General features: G+C 41.0%; 2 protein-coding genes across 2 annotated transcripts in view; one reads left to right on the forward strand and one right to left on the reverse strand.

The window, feature by feature from the left end:
* The window catches only part of LOC145468206 (uncharacterized), a 47,070-nt gene that overhangs the window by 18,161 nt on the left and 5,152 nt on the right, over positions 1 to 23,757 (forward strand). The window contains exons 4-11 of the mRNA XM_081451883.1: positions 2,787 to 3,094; positions 5,372 to 5,519; positions 7,826 to 8,131; positions 17,625 to 17,927; positions 18,736 to 19,038; positions 20,831 to 21,118; positions 22,117 to 22,419; positions 23,565 to 23,673. Coding sequence (XP_081308009.1) covers positions 2,787 to 3,094; positions 5,372 to 5,519; positions 7,826 to 8,131; positions 17,625 to 17,927; positions 18,736 to 19,038; positions 20,831 to 21,118; positions 22,117 to 22,419; positions 23,565 to 23,673 — 2,068 coding nt within the window. The remainder of the gene's footprint in view (positions 1 to 2,786; positions 3,095 to 5,371; positions 5,520 to 7,825; positions 8,132 to 17,624; positions 17,928 to 18,735; positions 19,039 to 20,830; positions 21,119 to 22,116; positions 22,420 to 23,564; positions 23,674 to 23,757) is intronic.
* On the reverse strand, positions 10,861 to 12,878 carry LOC145468172 (uncharacterized). Its single transcript, XM_081451857.1, has one exon. The coding sequence runs from the start codon at positions 12,615 to 12,617 to the stop codon at positions 11,829 to 11,831; it is 789 nt and encodes a 262-aa protein (XP_081307983.1). The 5' UTR covers positions 12,618 to 12,878; the 3' UTR covers positions 10,861 to 11,828.

Here is a 23,757-nt window from a genome sequence, read left to right on the forward strand (position 1 = left end):
TTTGATAATGATTTTGAGAAGAAAAGGTAAATTTTAGGCTCAATGGTAATCAAGTGTTCAAGTAGATGAAGCTTGATGAAAATTACAATTTATAGCATTGTTTTGCTGATTGCATAATGTGCGCTCACAGCTCACAAGTGGTTGCCTAGCACATGATCAAAATCTGCTGCGATCAAATTTCTTTCCAGGATTAAAAATAGCCGTGTTGGGCACGAAAAAGCTGTGTTTATTTCTTGAAATTTTAGCAATTTTCTGCAAGCATTTTCTAGTTTCTCTGTGTAAAACTTAAAGGAAAAGAAGCCGCATATTTTTACTGCGAAAACGAAGCCAGCATTTTTTATGCTAAAATCCAGGTAAATCTCTGTTTTCGGTAGCCTGCGAACGCAGACGTATTTCCGGCTGTCACTTGGTTCCGCCGAAAAATAATGTCTGCGAACCCGAGCCAGGAAACGATTTCTGTGACGTAGGAATTCTAACCCAATAATAGTTTAGCTCAAATAACCCCAGAACTACTGCCGACTCTGCACGAGGTATTTGCTGTGAGGAGCACTTGAGTTTCATTCTATCATGGAATCTGATTGGCCAAGGAGAAACAAAAGTCATTATGTCACAGAAATTGTTTCCTGGCTCGAGTCCGCAGACGTTATTTTTTGGTGGAACCAAGTGACAGCTGGAAATACGTCTGCGTTCGCAGGCTATGTTTTCGGCGAAACATGCAAGTTTGCCAGTGATAACATACTTGGCGCCGCTGAACGAAATGAAAAGTATTATATTATTAAAAAGAAATGGATAAATAAGTCATCAAAACTTTCAGAGTTCCTGGAAGATGACTTAAAATAGTGTTTCTTTCAAACGGATGTTTTCCCTCAACTGAAACTATTTTTCATTCACCCAAATGAAAAATTATGCTCTCACCGGCTTTTCAAATTCGACACTGTGTCTGTGTCAAAACTGAAGTGGGAAGGCAACTTGTTAATTCTGCGTGTTGTAAATTTCTCGCGCTTCTCTTCACAACGATTTCATGGAGCTAGACAAGGTGCAGGTGAACATTCAAGGGGTTGAAGACGATCTTCGATGAATTGATCAAACTGATTCAAGGTTGTATAATAACGAAGATACCCAGCGTGTAATACAGGAACTAGGAAGTACATACATGAACGAACAACTACAACTTCTCGAACTTTGTTTCTTCAACTGGGAGGCACTGGCAAAAGATGCTGTGGGACAAAATTTAATTCCTGATGACATTTTTTTATCACGTTCAAAATTTCAGGGAAAGTTGAATTTGACGTCATAAAAGCGGAATGAAGAAGTTAAAAGTTGTGGAACTATTACAATATAATGGCACAAACATGAAATTGATCAGCACTAAGAGGACTACAGTCAAGATGGGTTTATTACATTAAAACATGCCTGTAGTTTGTCCATTTTTGGGTTCATGAATTATTTATGAGTTTGAAAACTTGGGCAAGCGGGGAATTGCCCCGGGTAAGCAAAATTGGAGAGCTACTTGCCCAACAGGCAAGGTGGAATTCAAATATTTTTCGAGCCCTGCTTGCTCAACACCATTTTGTGTAAACAACAGTCCTGTGTAGTGTAGTTTAATGCAGTGCAGTGTAATTAACACAGTGCAGTGTACAGGTGTAGTTCAACTCATTGCTGCTCAGCACAATTCAACATACAGCTGTAGCACATTGTCATATATATAGCTGGAATTTAATTGAATCTAACATGCACTAGCTCTTATTGGGTGATTTATGGTCACATGGCAATGGCTAAACCTAAATGTTGCCCTGGTGGGCAACTATGTTGCCCGCTCTTCCACTAACCAGAGGTTATGTTGACTCCCTCTTGCCTTATTACTTTACAGTCTAAACTCCAGCTTATTATAACAAAGCACTTAACTACTGGTCCCTTTGGCCTTGGGAAACAGTTTTGTTTTCCCTTGAATCTTCCTCTCGGGAAACATTGAGATCCTCAAGAAAACAAAACTAAGCGTTACCCTTGGAACAAGTTATTAAGTATATAATATAGTTCAGCAGTTTATTTTTTATGCTGCTTAGAAGATGCCTGAATATCAGTTTCCCATTAATAATTATTGTAAGCTAACTCAAAATACTGTACATTATTAAGCCATATAAGTACATGTATGTAGCTTTGCTATTGCTACACTGTAACTTTACTGCGTAAGTACTTTTTAAATTGTAGCAATGTCTTGTGTCATTGATATGTTTTGTATCATTAATATTAGAATGATAGTTTTGTAATTTTTGAATAAATTTGCCTTAGACTTCCGGTGGTAACACTGACATAACTTCTGATAAAATCATGAGTAATGTTGGAAAACTAAGAATTGTCCTTTGACTGTATGCAGAAATTACAATCAATGAAAGGCAACACGGCAAATGTAGAGCACAGTTATCATGTGATTCTCTTTTACTGTCTTCTCTACCTTTCTTTTAGGGTCAAAGAAAAGTAGTGGGGGTGTGACTAACCCTAAGTGTGGCCACAGTGGTTACAGTGTTCCAAGAGGGGAGGGTAAATCCTTCTTCTGTCGCCCTCCTTTGTATGGAAGATATGTGACAATCAGAAGTTTATTGAATGACTCATTAACACTGTGTGAAGTTGAAGTGTATTCTGAAAGAAGAGGTATGATAAATAGTTATTCCAAAATCTGGAATCTGGATCAAAAGATTCAGCTTAAAACCCTCAATGTTATCTTTATCTTGATTTTGGTGTGACTTACATGTAGTCTTTGATAGAGTGTTCCATTAAATTAATTTCAGCATGTCAACTCCAGGCTCTTGGAGTCTCCAGCAAAGATGCATTTCCAGACAACAGCTTTGCAGCCTCTTCAAGTAGCAGCAGTAATGTAGCCTCCAAAGGTCGATTGAATGGAGTCGAGGCGTGGTCACCCAGTAGTAACAACAATTCTACTGAATATCTCCAAATCAACCTCCAATATGAGTTCTTTATCTGTGCTGTAGCAACTCAAGGAAAATCAACTGAAAATCACTGGACAACTAAGTACAAGTTACTTTTATCACTTAACAATATTGACTGGGTCACCTTCAAAGAAAATGGCACTGATAAGGTTGGTTGGATCACATACAGAGACATTGAAGTACATGTATTGTCTTTCCTTTTTGACTAGTACTTTGACAGTAATTTTGCCTCAGTACATTTATGCCTAAGTTCAGTGCATGTTAAGGTCTGCAGTGAACATACACTGTATATACATTATATGCTTATTGTAGTGTATGTAGGGTCTGTAACATGTGGTGCAGACCACTGCCAGCACTGGTCAACCTTGAGCAGGATTGCAGTGGTAATGTTGGCAATTACTATGACTTGGAACTATCGTAAAAGATTACTATAAATATGTGACAGTGACTGTGACTGTGACTAAGCAGACTCTGACTGTTACTTTGCAAATTACTTTGACAGTGACTATGTACTTGAACCTGTGATTGTGACTCACTGTGACCGTGGCCGTGGCCGTGGCCGTGGCCGTGACTGTGAGACTGAGACTGAGAAATTGGATGGACATTGATGGCTATTGATGCTACCAGGACGTATCATCTTTCTTATGGCTATGTAATTACTGTGACATACATGTAATAATGCCTCGGTAGACTTAAATTTCTTCTAAGTGCAGTGTGATGCAAGGTCTATGTACATCCTTGGTGTAGTGTGTTAGGGTCTGTTATGTGAGGTGTAGACCACTGCCAGCACAAGTCAACACTGTCAAGGATGGCAGTGGTAATGATGACAACTACTGACTTACAACTCCTCTGCGGTTACTTTAAATAATGCTATGACTGACAAGAAGCGACTTAACAACTGACGGTGAATCAGTACCTTTCACTTGGTTGTGGCTGTGACTGTGACAGTGACTATGTGACTGTTATTGACAGCAGTGACCATGAGTATGCATAACTGTGACATTAACTGTGCATAACTGTGAATTTGACTATGACTATGCATGACTTGACTGTGACTTTGTATTTACTTTGACGGTGACTGAATCTACCTGCAATTGTGACTGTGATTGCAACTGTGACTGTGACTGTGACTGTGACCACACATGACTGACTGTGACTGCATGACTCTTTGACTGTGATTGCTGCTGTGAGAAAAATTTTAATGACTTGTGACTGTGTTTGACTTGTGTGACTCTGACTGCAACTGACTGTGTATGACTGACTGGCTTCATATGACTGGCTGTGGATGACAATCTTCGACTGTGGCTGTGACTGACTGACTGACTGACTAAATGTTAATAGTGACTGTGACTATACATAACTGAGGTACTGACTGATGGACTAAATGACTGACTGACCGACTGACTGACTGACTGAATGTGACTGTGATTGTGCATGACTGACTGACTGGCTACAGTTGTAACCCCCTCTGATTACATCTACAACCATAACAGTGACGTCTATAGTGGCTGGGCTCACACATTATAGTACAGGAGTACATGCTAATACAAAATAGATTTAGAGGTAGTGGAATGATATCTAGTTGATTTTACTGTTTTATCCAGGTTTTTATCAAAGACTTTTGACACTCCATGGCTGGCACTACCTAATTTGCATATATCCCAGTAGAATCAAGACATTGGAATACGTTTTGATTTAAAAATACTCTTGCCAAAATGGAAAATACAAAGGCGTGTTATCAATATTTAAGCTTAAAGATGATTTCGAGTCTGTACTGTGCAGTCTTAGCTTCCTAATATTCATAAACATTGTAAGTTCTCACTCGATGGAGTGCAAATCGATGTTATTCGTTAAGAACGACATACCTTATCTTTACGGCCTTTCAAATTCTTTTTCCAACAGCTTCAATCGTTGATTTTTACAGCTGCAAAGTTGTTTCATCAAGTGATATGAGAAAGAACGAAGCATAAAGCTCCGACCGCTTTGCATCCATAATGTTGGTTGTTTTGAAACTTTTAAGTTTTTTCATGTAAGTAGTTACAAAATGTTTACATTTTGTAATGTCTTACATGAAAAAAAAAAAAACGCAAACAAACTCTCAAGAGTGCACAGTACAGACTGGAAATCATCTTTAAATGATTTCCCAAAAAATGAAAATGGTACTCACCAAATGGGTGAGTGATCGATGATTTGTACTCAGCCAAGGCTTTTCACGCTCGCATGAGTGAGGAGACGAGTCAGCTAATTTCCAACAGTGATGCTGGGTACCGGTACTTTGTTATGTGTTACAGTTGAAATGTAAAGCTTAAATAACTACTTAACAGTAGCTGCATAAGTTCTGTGCAGAATTTTTCATCACTTGCCAGTACACATACATGTACAGTAATTTTTGCAAACAATAATTAATACAAAGGCTTCTTTTGCAGGTCTTTGATGGTAACTCAGGAAGGAACGATATAGTAAAACACAATCTAAAAGAAATTGCAAGAGCAAGGTTTATCCGGTTTCAGCCGACAAGTTACTCAACTCACAAAGCGCTGAGAGTAGAAGTATTTGGAGTACTTAAACCTGCAGGTATCTTGCTTTCTACACTTGTGACCTTTCATATATTAAGTGCTATCATTGTAAATTTATTTTTTATTAGCCTTACTGGCTTACAATAAACTCATTACATATATGCATGTACATGCATTAATTTACGTAAAGTAAACTACAAAATTATATGGATCACAGTTGGTCATGGTTCAAAAACATAGAGTATTGCAAAACTTTAAAAGTAACCACACTTGTTACTCTTAAATTTTAGCAACCTTTTTCTATCGTTATTTTTGGAGGTTCCCCACTTTTGTGGTGCTATTAATTTTGGTAGTTAAGACAAGTACCATACATGTATATGAAAATGAGCTACATGTTATTCATCTTACAGTAGTCATGTTAAAGACAGTCTGCACATCACCACTATAAACATAATAACAGACAGAAGTTTTACAGAAGGATCACCAGATTAAAATACTGCATTAGTGAATTATACTGCTGCTCTTGTTATCCATTATGCCCCATTTTGCGTTTGAGGCCATTTTTTTCAAGCTCAGGCTTGGCCTCGCGCACGATGTCGGTGCACAAATCAAAATTAGCCAAAATTGGACGAAAATTTGTTCTAAAAATGCAGGTTATTGTAGCGATTTTCATGTAGTTTCCTTCCATCTTAGCTATGTCTCAAAAGCGCTTGTGCCTTTCTTGTAAGGAGTCAAAATCACACATACTCTCCATTCTAAACTTCACAAGTAGCGTAACACATTGAGCCGTATTTTACGCTACTCTTATCGCGCTCATTGCAGGCGCGATTTGCCATTTTTGCCTTTTTGGCAAATTTTGCTTTTTGCCAAAATCGCCCACGTTACTCCTTTTGGTGGTTTTTGCTTTTGCCTTTCGCGCCAGCAAAAAAATCACGCCCTTTTAGCTTTTTGCTTATTTTGCCTTTATTCGGAGTCCAGCAAACTGAGTTGGTTCAATTCCGAATGTAAGCTTCCTTAACCATATTACAGGTTTTGCAAGGCAAAGTATTGGAAATTATTGTTAAACGAGCTCTTTCGAATCACAAAAATGGAATCACAACAATGGAGAAAAGAGAACACCACATGCTAGTAAGTTACGCTATCAGAGTGCTTACCAAGGATTTCGAAACGATGTAACTTTAAATACACGTTTGTCCAATTTATGTGCAGCCCGGTGATCTTGAGAAAATGACAGAATGAATCATCTTATGTCTTTTTTTTATTTCTTTTTACGCACACTAAGCAAAGATCTTCCCTGCATCTTCTTGTCCATTTCGTGTTCATTGCGGCCATTTTGTTATTGATGACAAGCCCAAGTTATGTTAGTCGAGTTTAGGGATTAAAAGGTTTCCGCATGAAGAAAAACAAAACATTGATGTCTTGGTTGACCTTTATTACGGTGTTGTTCGCCAACTTTGCGGAAGGATCGGCGAGGATAATGTTCAATCTAAAATGAGCATTCGCCTGTGAAAATGACATCACTAAAAGCATCACAAAATGCTCGCTTCGGCTTTTTGTCAGTACTTTGCACCACTCGCGTACTTCAGCCTTTATTATGGTGTTGTTTGCCAGCGAAGAAAAATGCGTAAGCTGAAGCAGCAAAAGCGCCCAGAAGGCCAAATTAGCAAAACGACAAAATTGTAAAAATAGCATGGGCCAGAGAGGCAAAAAAAGTGCGCGATGCCAGAGGCACGATTGGCAAAACAGAAAATTTGCATGAAAGGCAAAAAAGGAAAAAAGTGCTCAAAACGTGCGAGCAAAGGCGCGATAAAAATAATGTGAAAGTTAAAAACGTGGTTCAACGCTAGTTTTTTAATCATATTTTTTTGACAAATACAACCACAAATGAAAGAGTCCCACCATTATTTTTAAAGCCAAATTTAGGTGCACTTTGGAGACACCTTCTTGAATTGAATTGTTTACACAAAGAAGTTAAAAATTGTAATAATGCACTTTACGTTTGGGTCAAAAAATGGGGGGAAAACGGTACTTTTTGCCTGACCTGCTTTCGGAATTTTGTTATTGTTCTTCTAATAAATCTTTTTCAGACAGAAAATTTTGCTTTTTGGGGTGCACATAATTGGAAGTTTAATTTTGTGAAGTTTTATGACCACTGGCTTTAAGAATGATGAGAAATCATAAGAAATTTAGCGTGAGACCGTTTTTGTTACGCAATTGTACACCAACATTGTGCGCAAAGCCGCTCATGAAATAACATTTTCTATATTTCTGTATTTTGCCTTGATTTCTGCAACACCAGATCTAGAGTACTGTATTGCATAACCTTCAACTGCATCATAAATTTGGTCATTTGTTAATTTTTAGCTCCAAGCCAAGCTCCAAGTAGCTTTGTTGTGTCTCCACTGTCTTCCACAAGTGTTAGAGCATCTTGGCAGCTGCCACCAGTAGGCTCCAGACATGGTACAATCACAGGATTTAAACTGTTCTACCAAAGGAAGAACTCTGCTGCAGATTATCCAACTGTTTTAACTATTCAAAGTGGTGCAACTTTGAGCAGAGATATTACTGGACTACGTAAATATTCAGAATATGAACTTCAAGTGTTAGCTTTCTCTTCTGGTGGAAATGGACCGAAAAGTTCTGTTCAGGAAGTGAGAACAAATGAAGATGGTAAGATGTGAAAGATAGCTATCGTGTTGAATTTCTTGAGTAATAAGGTATGAAGGGTATAATGTACAATGTACAATGTAGGTGTCATCTGGAAGCAATGTGAGCACTGACTTACCAATATGAAAACTAAGCAATATGCAAATTCAAGGGGACAATGGCAACCTCACCATGGGTCAACCCCCTAGCAGGTGTTCTTTTGGAGAAAGAAAATAGCTAGAATTACATTTTTAACAAGATCTCTAGTCCAGATATGTAATGAGAGTGGCAAAGAAAGGCAATTAAGATCTAAGCTTGCAACCTCAAGGGCCTAACTGTCTTGAAAGTGAATGAACTGCACATATCCTAGAATGCTATCCTCAGCGGCTGACCAGCAGCCAAACTCCTTGTGAGCTATTAAGATAAACTAGTAGTAATCAAAGATTAGAGCAGTGTGTTCACATGTGTACTTTGCATATTTGGTCAACAAAGTTTGATGAAATGACAAAATTTATAACAATTTGCTTGTGAAGTTGAACTAGCTATGAATAAATTATATCCCGCAGCACTGAGTAGCGACCCCGTAAGAATGTTTTTAACTAAAGTTTTAACTTTTACTGGACAAAACGTTTTTTAGGAGACATTTGATTTAAATATTTGCAAAACTCAAATAATTTCAATTTCAGATCACCAACACTTATGATAAATATTTCTTGAGAAAATGAATTTTTGACCAGCCGACCCTACCAGACAGCACACCACCATTACTTATCTTGTACATTTTACCTTGTGTTTGTGTTTGTTTCAATTGTTCAAATTTACATCTTGTTTTAATAGGTAAATGAAAGTTAAATTAGTTCTAAAGACAAATCATGGCCTTTTGGCGAGTTACACGACAAGGAGAGTTTGTTTTCTGACAAGAAATCATGGTCACTTGCCGAGCTAGTTTAAGCTACGACTGGGAAAATTCTATTTTTAACCACATATCCTAGCCATTGGTCGAGCTACATAACCCTAAAAATGTGTTTTCTGACCACAAATCATGGCTATTTGCTGTCGCTGAGCTACAAAATATTCGCTCTTGTTGTTGTTTGTAGAATTGGACTGATCCTCAGTGAGAATCCAATGCCACAGTAGCTTAAGTTAAATGTGTGTTTTATGATACTTTATTCCTATAGGAAAGCTACACATGCTAGAACACACTTCAATTTTGGCGTAATTTTGCATGCATTGACTGCATGATATCTAATTGCTCCAATTAATTTACTTCAATCTAAATAAACTGATATGTCAGAACAGCGAACGGAAATCATCCAAACTCAAACTACAGTGAGACATTTGTGGCTATAAATGTGGATCTAAGGATCTCTTAAATACCGTTTTCAAATACGTCTTTAACCCATTGACTCCTGTGCCGGCCGTAACCGGCCGTGACGAGCCTTGCCTCTCATCGGGAAGATGGGAGACCCTGGGAACGAGGTTGTGAGAGATTTACATTTTTTTGCTTAACTTTTGCTAATAATTATGTACAATTGTAGGAATCAACCTTGTCGATTCAAATCAATGCACATAGTCATATGTGACCAAACAAAGCATCTTGAAATTTTCAGTTACATTTGTTTGTGGCCATTTTCCTTAAAGCGTAGTTAATAGCGGAATAGTTATGAAGACTGGCAGAGTTCTTTGATGTATGTTTTTCTTGGCTATTTTGGGGGTTGGCCCTGTGCAAAACCTGCCAAATTATAAACGGTGTTGTTATGTGTGCTCGTACAACTAACCATTAGAAGCATAGCTATTATGTAATTCATGCATAGTCAATGAGCATAAAACAAACGATGTACAGGGTCAAGGACCATCCAACATAAATCTTAACCTGTTTGTTTACTTCTTTGATGTTTACTGAGCTTCTTAATCATTTCCCTCTATGGACTCTGCTTAGAGGCAGAAGTGGAATTTTGTGTTGGACTTCCTGTAAAATATTATAATTATTGTATCTTGCAACTGGAGTAGGACAGTCATTTCATTTTATTATATTAAAGAATTTTCTGATTTCAATAGTAAGTTTAACAAATTGACGTCAGTTTTTCATGCATCTGTCCTGTTATTTATCATGAATTTCATCATAACATTGTCAAAGTAACTGTGGATCCACAAAGCGATAGCTGAGTGGATCCGCAAACTACTTTGACTATGTTATGACGAAATTCATTGTCAATAACAGGACAGACACATTAAACACTGATGTCAATTTGTTTTTTACGATAATAAATTGTCAAATTGTCCGCCCTCGCTCACTGACGCATTGCATAAATTATAAATTCATTTGTCTGTCAGCTTATTGACAATAAAAATTAGCCAATGAGCGGGCAAGAATTTCTGCAGTTATCGTAAAATTTGGGATATACCATCCAAACATGTCACACAAGTGAGGGATAAAAGAAATGACAAAAATTTGCTGTTACAAAATGAATGTGCCAATATTGACTCTTGTGTGCCTAATTTTTGATGCAGTTTGGATCAGTACAAACATTGCTGTGATAAAACTCAGGAAACCTATTTATTATTGAATGATCACAAGCTAGGTGTGATTTTGATGGACAATGTTAATCCATTTTTGACATGTGCAAAATGCAATAGCATGACACTTACTTTCTTGTGTGTGCCTCAATGTCATGTAGCGAAGAGTTGCAAAGTCAGGTGTCATTTATTGAGAAAAGGGAAGTTAGGCTTTTAATTAAAAACAAATATTATTTGGCATTTAACGCCCAAGTCGCTAGTGGAGGGAAGGTGCCTACGAAGCCCGGGGGCTGCAACTGCAGTCACATCCCCAAGGCGGTAGAACACCCGACTGGCCTGCCCAACCCGCAACCAAGCCACGAGCCCCCCGCGCCAAGCCCCGTACAGGCACCCGTCACACTCAAGCCAGACGGCATTGGTGGAAAATAAATGAATAAATAAATAAATAAGTAAATAAATAAATAAATAAATAAATAAATAAATAAAATAAAATGCTGAAAAGAAAGGGGGGGATAGGGAGGGAATGCCGAGAACCGCTAAACTATAATTCAATCCACAACGCCACACTAACAGAGCGATGAACACATTGCGAGCACATGGGACGACAACACATGTACTAACCAAATATACCGCTGGACAATGTCAGCCCCAGGGCTCTCACGACCATATGACTGTTGCAAACGCTACAGAAACGCACCAAACGCTAAACAAACGCTAACAGATGGCCAAGGAACTAACAAACGCCTACAAAAACGCTACTGACCAGACTGGCTCCTGGTCATAAACTATGTAAAATTTCATAGAACTATATCAAACACTACAAAACGCACCAAACGCTAACCAAACGCTCACAGACGGCCAAGACACTGACAACCGCCTATAAAAACGCTACTGACCAGACTAGCTCCTAGTCGTTAACTATGTTAAATTCCATTTAACTATATTTAACGCCCAAGTCGCTAGTGGAGGGAAGGTGCCTACGAAGCCCGGGGGCTGCAACTGCAGTCACATCCCCAAGGCGCTAGAACACCCGACTGGCCTGCCCAACCCGCAACCAAGCCACGAGCCCCCCGCGCCATGCTGAAGGGATCTCTGGGATGGAACAACCCGGAGTAAGGGGGCTCGGGGCACCAAGGCCACAGCCCCCGACAACCCCAGCCTGAGGCACCCACCCCCACTGGTACCCAGAGTAATCCGCTACCTGTTAAGCCACCAACTGGTAGGATACGCGGACAATCGAACTAACTGGAGTTCGGATATAGATCTGGTAGGCATCGCTAGACCACCGCCCTAAGGTCTTGATAAGGTGATCTGGAACTCCCCACGCCGCTGCAGTTGTCGCTGCCCCAATACGGAAGCTATGACCAGAGTATGAGCCAGAGTACCCTGCCTCATTTAGGATGGACTGCACAGAGGATGATAACTGCTGCCGCGTAAGAGGACGACCATCGCTAAATATAAACAGTGGCCCTGGAGCGGACCCACGCAGAGACAAGTAATTGCCCAAAGCTGTTATGGGGCACACAGAGCCCAAGCCACGCCCTAAGTAGATATCACAACCCATGCGGAAGGGGTCTGTCTTGGAGCACTTGATACGGACTTTAAAACATGAGGGGTTCACCAAGGAGTCTGCTTGCAGGTCGCTAACAGTCATATGGGTGTTAGGATCAAACACAGAGTTGACTGTGAACTCCCCGGCACGCAAAAAACCAAAAAATCCCAAGCAGCACGCAGCCCACAACATCACATGGTCTCTAGTAGACAGGTCCAAAGAGCACTGAATGACCTTCAGATGATCTACTGTGATAGGTAGGCGCCTAGGTGAAGCTGGACCCTGAACCCGCTTAATGCCCCTGAGTAAACGCTGCAAACGAAGGCAGTCGACTAAAGGATCTGGAAGGCCATGGTCAATATGAAGGGAGCGTACTGCTGAAAGATAGACCTTGATGGAGGAATGGTTCAGGTTATCTGCCAATAAAGAAGCAAAGCGCATGAGAGTCTCCTCATTGGCCGGGGGAATGTAGCCATCCTGGTTTGCATGACCATCCTGGCGGCAAAAGTCTATAAATCGACGTTGGGCAGATCGGTACACTCGTCGGGTGGATGGTGCAAGACCTTGGGTAAGTAGGAAGTGACACTTCTGAGTCAAGGCATCTGAAGCGCTGCCAAAAGGGAAGCAGGAATCTGGGATGGGGTCGGGTCGGCATGTGGCTCCAGACGTCTGAACCGCTGAAATTGGAATCGAGAGAGTGCATCAGCAACTGGATTAGCTTTACCTTGAACTGATGAAGCTGTAAACGAAAAGGAATGACGGATGGCCAGCATAGTCAAATAACGCAGCAACATCATTAGGCTTTTGTCCCGCGAGGTGCCAGACTTAAGTACAGCCACCACGGACTCATTGTCACATAAGAACTCGACCCGCTGAGATACCCACTGAGGGCCCCACAGATAGGCTGCTACCACAATTGGGAAGAGTTCCTTATACGCTATAGATAATGAACTTTGTGCAACTGACCAGGCACCAGAAAACCAGTGGGATTTAAAAATAGCTCCGTATCCCAAAGAGCCAGCTGCATCCGACGAGACCTGGAAGTCCGGAAGAGGGGCCCATGTGGGCATACAGAAAAAACTGAGGCCATCCCAAGTTTGGAACAGCTCCCGCCACCATGTTAAATCCCGTCGGAATTCCTGGTTAAGCCTAATGGGGTGATCATCGCGGCGAAAGGCACAAAGCAAGTTGATCATCCGGCGAAGGAATGTCCTACCCTGTGGGGCAACCTTGCAGGCGTGATGGAGGTGGCCAATCAGTGATTCCAGCTCACGACGTTTACAAAAACGTTTTGCAGCCCACACATCTAACAGTGTAACGATTCTAACTCTCTTGTCAGCCGGGAGGCGGGCCTGAAGTTTTTCAGAGTCAAGTTCAATCCCAAGGATTGTAAGACGAGTCGCAGGACCCTCCAGCTTATCTGGATGAAGTGGTAGACCAAGTTTTTTACACAGTTGAACACAGGTTTGAAGGTTGTTGTGGCAGACAGGGGAAGCCGGTGGGCCCAAGGTGAGGAAATCGTCCAAGTAATGACGGAGAAATGTGACATCATAATTTTGAACCAGAATCCATTCAACCAAGTCTGCAATGGCAGTAAAAATGAATGGTGCAGAACGCAGCCCAAATGGGAGCACCATATCCACAAAATATTGCCCACGCCACTTCATGCCAAGAAGAGGGCGATCATCCGGGTGGATTGCCACATTCCGATATGCACTGGCCACGTCGAACTTGGCCATTAGTGTTCCTCGGCCCAGAGTCATTATGCCATCAATGAAGGCATCCACTGAAACGTACTGAACTGTAAACGGGGGCTTAGGGATGCCATCATTTACACTTTTCCCCTCAGGTGAGGAGAGGTCCAAAATGAGACGCCACTTCCCCGGCTGATTATTTTTGGGGATCACCCCAAAACGACTTATGTGCAAAGATGGAAGTGGCGGCACTGGAAAAGGACCTGCCACCCTGCCGGAAGAGACTTCATTTTGTAAGTAGGAGTCAATCACTGCTGGGTGTTCAGAGGAGCTACGCATGTTCGAAGATGCAGATTTGAGTGACACTAAGGAGGGGTCAAAACCTATCCGAAATCCATCCTGTATGCCAGAAATCACATAAGCTACAGCTGATTCGTCGGGATGATGGCGCAGCTCCGCTTGAAATTGATCCAGCTGTAATGGTGAGACCTTAGAAACCGGATATAACGGAGCAAAAGAGACAGCTGTAATGCAGGGCGTAGCTGGAACTGAAACTGGAACTGAAGCTGGAACTGAAACTGGAACGGAAACTGGAACGGGACAAAACAAATTTGCCAGCTGAGGCAGTCCAGTCTGCTGGCTAGGCAACACAATCAAATTATTAAAACTATGTACAGACACAACATTGGGCGTACCTTGCCCGTCAGTACTGTCCCCTTCCCCCCCCCCAGGGGAGGGGGGGCGGGAACGAAGTCCAGCTGAGCGGGGAAAGGGGCAGTTAGCCTTGGTATGCTCTCCCTCGTAGTTGCTGCAGTTGTGGCGGAACCTGCACCTCCCAAATGGCCACCGGCATAGCCCCTCATTCCAGGAATGGCAGAATGGTGTACGTAAGCGGGGGTCCGGGTTGCCTGAGGAAGACTGAGGAAACCCAGAAGGGGAGGATGGCTTTGGTTGCAGTGAGGACGATGTTGGCAAACGCAGATGAAAATTATATAGATCCAAATTCATTTTGGACCAATCATTAAGGCCCGAGGCAGCGGCATCCCTTCTGAAGGCCAGATCGTATTCAAGCCAAGCCAGACCTGGATACTGACGGGCTGTTTGAATAATGAGGAGCTTGTACTTCGTCAGGTCCAACCAGCGCAGGGGATAAGATGCACACAGGACCAGCTGGAAAATTGTGAAGGCCTCAGTCCAGGTAAGAATATCCTTAATTTCAACTTGCCTGCGTTTGGCGTTGAACACGAGGAGTTTACCCTCCAGGAAGGTCTGTGGTTCCTGTTCCACAGCGCGAAGATTTACCGTAAGCAGATCCGCCAACTCCACGAACTGGCCCTCTACGATCTTCTTGGCCAATTTTGCCGGGATTGGTGCATGACCTGGACCGACAATAAAAGCCTTCTCAGACTTGGTCACTGATGCAGAATTACCGAGGCTTGGCAGGCTACTGGCTACACTGGAACTAGCGAACGGAGAGGTGATGGGGGCCACAAAGCGGGCCGAGCTCGAGTCAGTGATGGCCGACACGGGAGAAAAAGTAGGAACAAAAGCAGGCAAAGTAAACATACCTGACGACGCCCCAGAAGCCACAGATGAAACGTTGGCATCACAAGAAACAGCAGTCGACTCGGAGGAGCTAGATGGAGCAACGCCAACAGAAGTGCCAGGGACGGAGGAATTTAATGGCGAGGGGGCGTTCCCTTGAATTGCAGAGATGATGGTAGGAAGGGAACTTCCAAGTGCGCGAACAACAGCCTCCGCGATCGAATCGACGGCCAAAGGCGCCACAGGGCCAGAGGGAGCCGTTGAAACCACTGTCGGCGCGGAAGACAACAGAGGTAAGTCCTCCGAACGAAGTCCGGCAGACAAGCTATTGTTGGTTGAACGAGGTGGGTTCGGCATGATGTACAAACCAGCGACGAGCGAGTTAAAGACGAACCAAAAACGCGAGAGCGGGCGAAGAAACCCCGGTGGATGAATGACGAAATTTCTTTTCTTTTTTTTTTTTTTTCCCCAACTGGGAACCGCTACACTAAGCCCGCCAAAACTCCACGCTATCGGAGCGGCAAGCACACTATCGGTCCAGGTACGAGAGAACGACGAGCGAGTTAAAGACGAACCACGACAGTTAAAGACGAAACGCAACAGCGGGCGAGGATACCACGGTTGGCGAATGACGAAATTCTTCCCAACTGGGAAACGCTATACTAGGCCAACCAAAAGCCAGGCTATCTGAACGGCGAGCACACTATCGGACCAGGTACGAGAGAAGTGAAGACGAACCACAACACGGCGGTGGAGACAGGACGAAACAAAAACGCCACGGTCGAAGATCGAAGAACTTCTGTTTTAACCGGGACAGCGACCGAGATAGCTAACGAAGCAATAGGGAGAACGCCGAGAACCGCTAAACTATAATTCAATCCACAACGCCACACTAACAGAGCGATGAACACATTGCGAGCACATGGGACGACAACACATGTACTAACCAAATATACCGCTGGACAATGTCAGCCCCAGGGCTCTCACGACCATATGACTGTTGCAAACGCTACAGAAACGCACCAAACGCTAAACAAACGCTAACAGATGGCCAAGGAACTAACAAACGCCTACAAAAACGCTACTGACCAGACTGGCTCCTGGTCATAAACTATGTAAAATTTCATAGAACTATATCAAACACTACAAAACGCACCAAACGCTAACCAAACGCTCACAGACGGCCAAGACACTGACAACCGCCTATAAAAACGCTACTGACCAGACTAGCTCCTAGTCGTTAACTATGTTAAATTCCATTTAACTATATGTAGATAGTATTACTGTACTTCTGTAACTATCAGCAGAAGACATCAAATTTTATAATAGAAACAGAGGAAATAGCCTTTATTTCATATTGAAAGGAAAATCTTAGGTGAGATAAGGAAAGCAAGTAAAAACTAATGATATAATGTCCCGATGTTTCGGAATGAATAAATGAGAGTTAATTCAAAAAGGATATGACCTGTGGATTTACATAAATGAAGTAAGGTTAGACAAAGACTTAAGCGCGGATAAAATCTGTTTGTACAATGAAACGTGGTCTTAATTATTTGGGCACGTTCTGCAGCTCAGAACGTGTCCAGTTTAGATCTGTTTGAAACTCCTTTTTTAGAACTTTAATCATGATCAAAGATTGCTCCAACAGTTTTATTTACACTGTATGTGGTCCTGACCTTTCTGGGTATGACACAGTAGTAAGTGGCTGACTACATTCTATGTTTATTTCGCCATTTACAACCCTTCATGCGTAGTCCCACTACTGTTGTAAAGACGCATTAACAGTTATCCTGTTTAGATGAAAAATTGTAAACTACTGCCATAATGGCTCGTGTTTTAACTCCTGGCTGGGATGAGTAGTAGAAATTCAAGCAGTGGGTGCCATTTATTGTCCCCTCAGCTCTCCCACCATCTCATTTTACCATAACTCAACCTCAGCACTTTGTTGTACCGTTTGTATTTTTACTTATAGCCCTTAATAACTTATTCTGTTTCCTCTACTTTCATTATGATATCAGTTGCCAGCTTTGCCAACTACTTTCCTGTTTTATGAGTTATTTTTTGTATCAAATGTGCATGTTAACCTTTTTCAATTACATCTCCTTCAAAAGCTCGTAGTAGCTTCTCTGTCACTGCAAAAACCTCCACCAGTATTACAGCATCCTGGCAGTTACCACCAGAATAATGTTGTAATGTTGTTCAATTACAGCTCCTTCAGCTGCCCCAAGTGGCTTCACTATCACTGTAAAATCCTCCACCACTATTACAGCATCCTGGCAGTTACCACCAGCAAACACCTGGAATGGAATTATCAAAGGGTTTAAACTGTTTTACAAAAAGAAAGGTTCTTCAGGGTCGCAAACCTCAGTACCTGTTAGCAGCGGATCAACTCTGACAAGAGTTTTCACTGGGCTTGATGAGTACACAGAATACGAATTTCAGGTGTTAGCCTACACTTCCAAAGGTGATGGACCAAAGAGTAATCCAGAATCTGCAACAACAAAAGAAGCTGGTGAGAAATAAGAAATAACGATACCTTATACTTCTGTTTATTGTTATGCAAGGCTTTAATTGCCAGCTAAGTAAAATTAACAAAGCCTAAAAACTTGTAAATATGTCAACATTATAGACCTGGTCTGGGTTGTTCGAAAGCTTAGTTAATGCTAACCCAGGATTAAGAGTTAACCAATTAAGTATCAATTTTTCTTGTATAAAAAATGTTTTTCACTTCTTATTCTTTGAGTAGTTTGAGATTGCTCAAACTCTAAACTGAAGGACAAAGAAAACAAACAGAAAACCTCACCGAAATGTGTACAGACTGAAATCAAAATTCTCGCTAATCGTGGCTTTGAAAAACCTGGCCGATACAGAACTACAGGACTATAATTATTTTGTTCTATCAGCGGACCACTTTGGGCTCAGCCTTTTTGTAAGTAATTTGTCGTACAGGTGGGTGAATTAAACAAGGACACAGGTGAAGTAATTGAGCTGTTTTTGTTTAATAGGATTCATGTGATGCCTACTTACAGTTGCATGATTCTAATTAACTCTGTCAACTTCCTTTCCAGTTTCCAGTTATTGGTTCACATACCTTGCAAACTTCACTGTTCTGGGTGGTCACTCACTCTCTGCTTGTCGTGACTCAGGGACAGTATACCATGTGCTGAGCTGTGCTATACTTTGTTTGCACTTATACATGTACAATTTTTTGTACTTTTTTACTTTACGTAATGTTTGACTAAAAATAAATTTGAAAAATAACGTTTATGTGTAGTAGAAGAACGTGCTTAGAATAGAACTAACTTGTTGTTCAATTGTAGCGCCTTCAAAAGCTCCAGATGGCTTCACTGTGACTGCAGAAACTTCTACCAGTATATCAGCATCCTGGGAGTTACCACCAGCACAGGACAGGAATGGAATCATCAGAGGATTTAAACTGTTCTACAAAAAGAAAGGGTCTTCTGGGTTACAAACCATAGAACCAATCAACAGTGAATCCATCCGGAACAAAGTTGTCACTGGGCTTGATGTGTACACAGAATATGAATTTCAAGTGTTAGCGTACACTTCTGTAGGTGATGGACCAAAGAGTTCTACACAATATGAGAGAACGAAGGAAGAGGGTAAGAAATTGATAAAACATGATAAGCAAAACACCTCACTGTATGTGATCCTGATCTTGCTGGGTATGGTACAGGTGCAAGTGGCCAACTACATTTTGTTTATTTCGATATATTTATAAATAACCCTTCAACCACTATTACACAGACGCAATAACAATTATCCTGTTTTAGATAAAACCAAGTGTAAGTTTTCTACTGATTTAACAACTGCTGTAATGGTTTATGTCTGAGAAGGGTTAATATTGTTGAAAAACTGAGCTGAATGTAATAACACTGAAAAGACAAGTAGATCATGACAACAACGTGATAAAAAAAAATCAGTCATTTGGTCTTGTGACAATTATAGCAACATTTTGACACTGAAAACTTGCTTCTTGGAAATCATAGCTAACAATGAAGGTAAAAGGTAAAACACTTCTTTTGGTAATGACTTGCACAGAAGATTGGAGAAAGTTGCGCCAAAGGTAGTCAAATGGTAGCCTGCAGCTGGTCCTATGATCGTAGGAGTTGCGGGATTACTAATAACTACCGTTGCAAGGAGTTGCCCTTAAAAACACACGCATGCGTGATTATGCCTAGTGTGTGAGCCATATGTACCGTAGAAAGGGTTATTTCATTCCCTTGCATGAAACACGAATTTATCCTTGAGTAAGCAAGAAACAGTAAATTCCTCACTAATAGACAAATTTGGCTAACTCACGCGCGAGTGTTACGTGACTTGAATTGGGTACAACAACAACCAAAACAAGTACGTTCGTACAGTCATGGTGAATTCACAAATATTGTATTTCTGTTGCCTAATCTTGATAGAAAAATGCGGATTTAGTGGGATACTGCAACAAGAAAATCAAGTGTGATTAACACAGAGAAACTGCTCTCGAAATATACCAAGACTGGGGTAGTCTTGTAAATATTGCATCACTCGGGATGTCTTTGATATTAAAACATGAGTAATCATTGAACTAGAACAATAATGCAAATACATGATTGCAATGTCCACCGCTTCCTCCCTTACACAAAGAGCATGCTTCTGCCCTGCCATGGCTCTCCCTGAAGATTACAGCTAAAATGAGGCTCTTCAATTTTTCTTAGAGATCTTTAGCTATGTGCCTTGACATGGAAATCCTCCAACTGCTGACAGGTGTAAACATCCTAAACATACCCTTCCCGAAAGAACTTATAGCTCTTCTCTCCAGTATTCTTTTTTCCGCCTTGCTCGAGCCATGAAGACCATGTTCGTTGAGCCAAATTTTGGAAAATTCCTCGAGGATTTTGACCATTTCTATTCTTTATTGAAAAAACAACTACAGCAACACACATGATTAACACAACAAATACAAGCGGCTGCAGTAATAAAGAAAATGTTAAGGGAGCCTCGTTTTCACGCAATGTAAACACCCAATTCAATGTCACGTGTGTGTGTTAGCCGAATTTGACTATGTTAGCCTGCGAAAGCAGATGTATTGCCAGCTGTCGCTTGAAAACATCTGCATTCGCAGGCTACACTTACACGTAATACAGTTTTGAGTACTTTCTACTGAAATTATAACTATTAATTGTCAATAGAAAATGTCTCAAAAGCAGGGGTGTTTAAAAACTAACAAGGAAGCAGGGACAAAACTCAGGCCGGACCATTACTATGACACTAATTGTGCTTCTCTCGTGCTCTCAAAAGTTCTTGCTTGCTTAACTTGTGCATCTCAACAATGCACTTGCACACGGTGACTGTTCTGGTAAGAATTTTGTCGCAATCAACTTTTTGTAAATTTTTAACCCCCATGTTTTGTTCCAGCACCTAGTATTCCCGAGTCCCTCACTTACATTGTGCTAGCCCCAGACATGTCTAATGGTCCAAGAATAAAGTTGACCTGGCAAATACCTGCAGCACCAAATGGACTTATTAGGAGTTACACTTTGTTTTATGGTCACAATGGAAATACACAAAGAGAGTCCTTTGGAAAAGATGTGATAAGTTACACAGTTGATGTGTTGGGTGGATTGACCTATCAGTTCCATGTCAGAGCTGTGACTATCAAACCTGGACCAAATGCTACTTTTACCGTAACTGTCCCTGAGTATGGTAGGAAGACTTCCATTCAAAGTACAATTCGATCAGCATTTTAGATGAACTCTCATACAAAAATTATTGGGGTGCCCGTCGTACCTTTTAGGGGTTAAAAAACGGTTTTGGTACCTCTTGGGTTTTATCTTTTAGGGAATTGTGTCGAAAAAAAATAAAACATGAGATATTTGAAAATCAACTTGAAGCAATCATCTTTATCGCTATTAAAAGTAATGAAGGTGTCAGTTAATGTGTTGTTTTAGAGTTGGAACCTCTTAGGGGTTCATTTAAAAATTTCCGACGCGCACCCCCGTCCTTTTTATATGGAACTCCCCCACCCCCCCCCCCACACCATCATATTAGCGGCCAGAAAACCGTAATACTTTGACGACTCTGTTAGTGACCTAAACGTCATTTCTGAAGGTACCTAGATGGTCTTCAAAAAAGTCTTATCTGTTCAATTTTACTTTCGTCCCACTTTCTTACTGTGGGTGGCACAATTGGGCTTTACGGAGAGATCCTTTGGAAGTCGTCTTTCCTCCTAAGGGTACAAAAGGGGTGTAAATGGGATACCAGACTACCTTTTAAAGCAATCTGACAAACATGCTGGGAGGTATGCAATCTGTGATAGCTTGAATCCCGTCCAGGAGAAGGAAAATCGCTTGTTTATTTGGATTATGAAAACGTCGTTACATGTAAGTTCCCTTGCTTGCGCCAACATTGCATGTACGTCAGCAGCCGATCTTACTTCACTTTGCTTTGGTTTTGCTTCGCTTCTGTTTTGTAAATATTGCTGTCCTCAGAAAGGGGAGAACCAAAAGTCGATGGTTTTTGTTGGATTATCTTACAGTGTTCTTGCGTAGTGGGAAACTGTCATTCAACTTGACACTTCAAATTAAGTTATTATTGTGTTTTTCACTTTTTGTGTTTAGTGATCAATTTCCTTTTTGCGACTACAAATAACAATGAGAATAACAATAGTAATAACACAATTGTATCTTTTCTCTCTCCCTTAGTGCCCAGCCATGGGCCAGAAAATGTGTCTTCTACAGAAGTGAACGGCACGACATTTGAGATAACTTGGGCTGCACTGCCAGAGAGTGTGGCACATGGTGTTATCAAAATGTACCAAGTCAGACTAGTTTTGAAGGAAAATTGTACTTCAGCTCAGTCTGAATTATATTCAAGATTTAACACAACCTCAACAAGTATGGTCGTAAGTGGTCTATCAATATGTGCAAGGTATGAAGTGTCTATAAGAGGCTACACTGTGGTGGGACCAGGACCCTACAGCAGACCTATAGTGCTTCAGACTTCCGGTGAGTGAACGAAATGTCATACATACATACAGACAGACAGACAGACAGACAGACACACACACACACATACATACATACATACATACATACATATATTTTTGATGAGGCAGGTCTGCGTCTGGCAACCCAGAGGGCTGGTGTGGACCTGCCATAAAATATATACCTAAAAACTAAAATCTAGTCTGATTGAATTGTTTGATTTATCACGAATTAAATACGATATCTTGTGCTGTCCTCAACTGATGCAATATTTATAGTTGTAGTCATTGGATCCACCAGTGGTTGCCCTATCCGACTGTTTCTTAGTAAATCAAAATGCTCTAGAATGAAAAGAGTTTTCAGTTATAATCAAGGCATATTAGGATGATTGCTTAGCCTTTCAGCTTGCTTGCTTTTATGAAGTTTACTCTTTGCGCTGCTTACTATTTTCGGTCTGATATCCTTTACGTGCTTTCATATTTTTGGAGAAATGTAAAATTATATTGGAGACTATACAGTCTTCTTCTTTCTAAGATCGTCATCAAACGTTGTATACATGAAAGATTTTATTGTACTCGGGCTAGATATGTGTTGTATTTAGAAAACAAAAACGAGATTACTCAGAGTCCCTCGTCAAAAATAAGACCATAGACTATTATTTAGGTTTTAAATCCCAAACTATGTAGCTTTTCTTTGTGTTTCATCTTTTGCAGAACAGCTAGTTGCTTGTATACAATGTACTCTCCGAGGCTTAAGTTGGTTTAAGTCGCCAAAAATCACCTGAAGTAACAATGGTTTTTTCTGCCAATTTTGCTTAAGTAGCCTAAAGTCGCCTGAAATCGCCTAAGGTCGCCCAAAGTTTCGGCGACTTAAGGTCCCAGAGTAGGCCTTCTCTGTTTCGCATCTACAAACCTTGTTTTCATGACATGTTCTGATGTCTAAATGCTAGCCCTAACCCCCTCTCCGATGCAAACATATGTATTAGAAAAAGCCTTTCATGAACGTGAAGGTAAAATTTGCTGCTTGTACATTCAGTCATGGTTGCCAAGGACGTAGACGATCAAAATGGTGTGAAATTTCACGAAGGCACAATTTTCGGGAGTTGACAGTTTGCACTCTTAGTTCTTGATGTCCAGCTGACCTGAACCTGACTTTTTCTTCCACAGGTATGAGATGGTCCAAAGAAAGGCCTTCCTCGCCATCTTTTCCTTTGAATTCAACCGAAGCAGGTTTAACAGCAAAAATAACTTTACCACGCTTTCCAGCAAATGCAAAGTATGTATAATTAAATAAGAGGCGTAAGTCATCCGTAAATATTTCCTGGAGTCTTGCAAAATGAAAAAAATCGAAAATTCCTAA

The sequence above is a fragment of the Orbicella franksi genome, chromosome 14 (genome assembly GCF_964199315.1).
Source record: "Orbicella franksi chromosome 14, jaOrbFran1.1, whole genome shotgun sequence".
Lineage (NCBI taxonomy): Eukaryota > Metazoa > Cnidaria > Anthozoa > Scleractinia > Merulinidae > Orbicella > Orbicella franksi.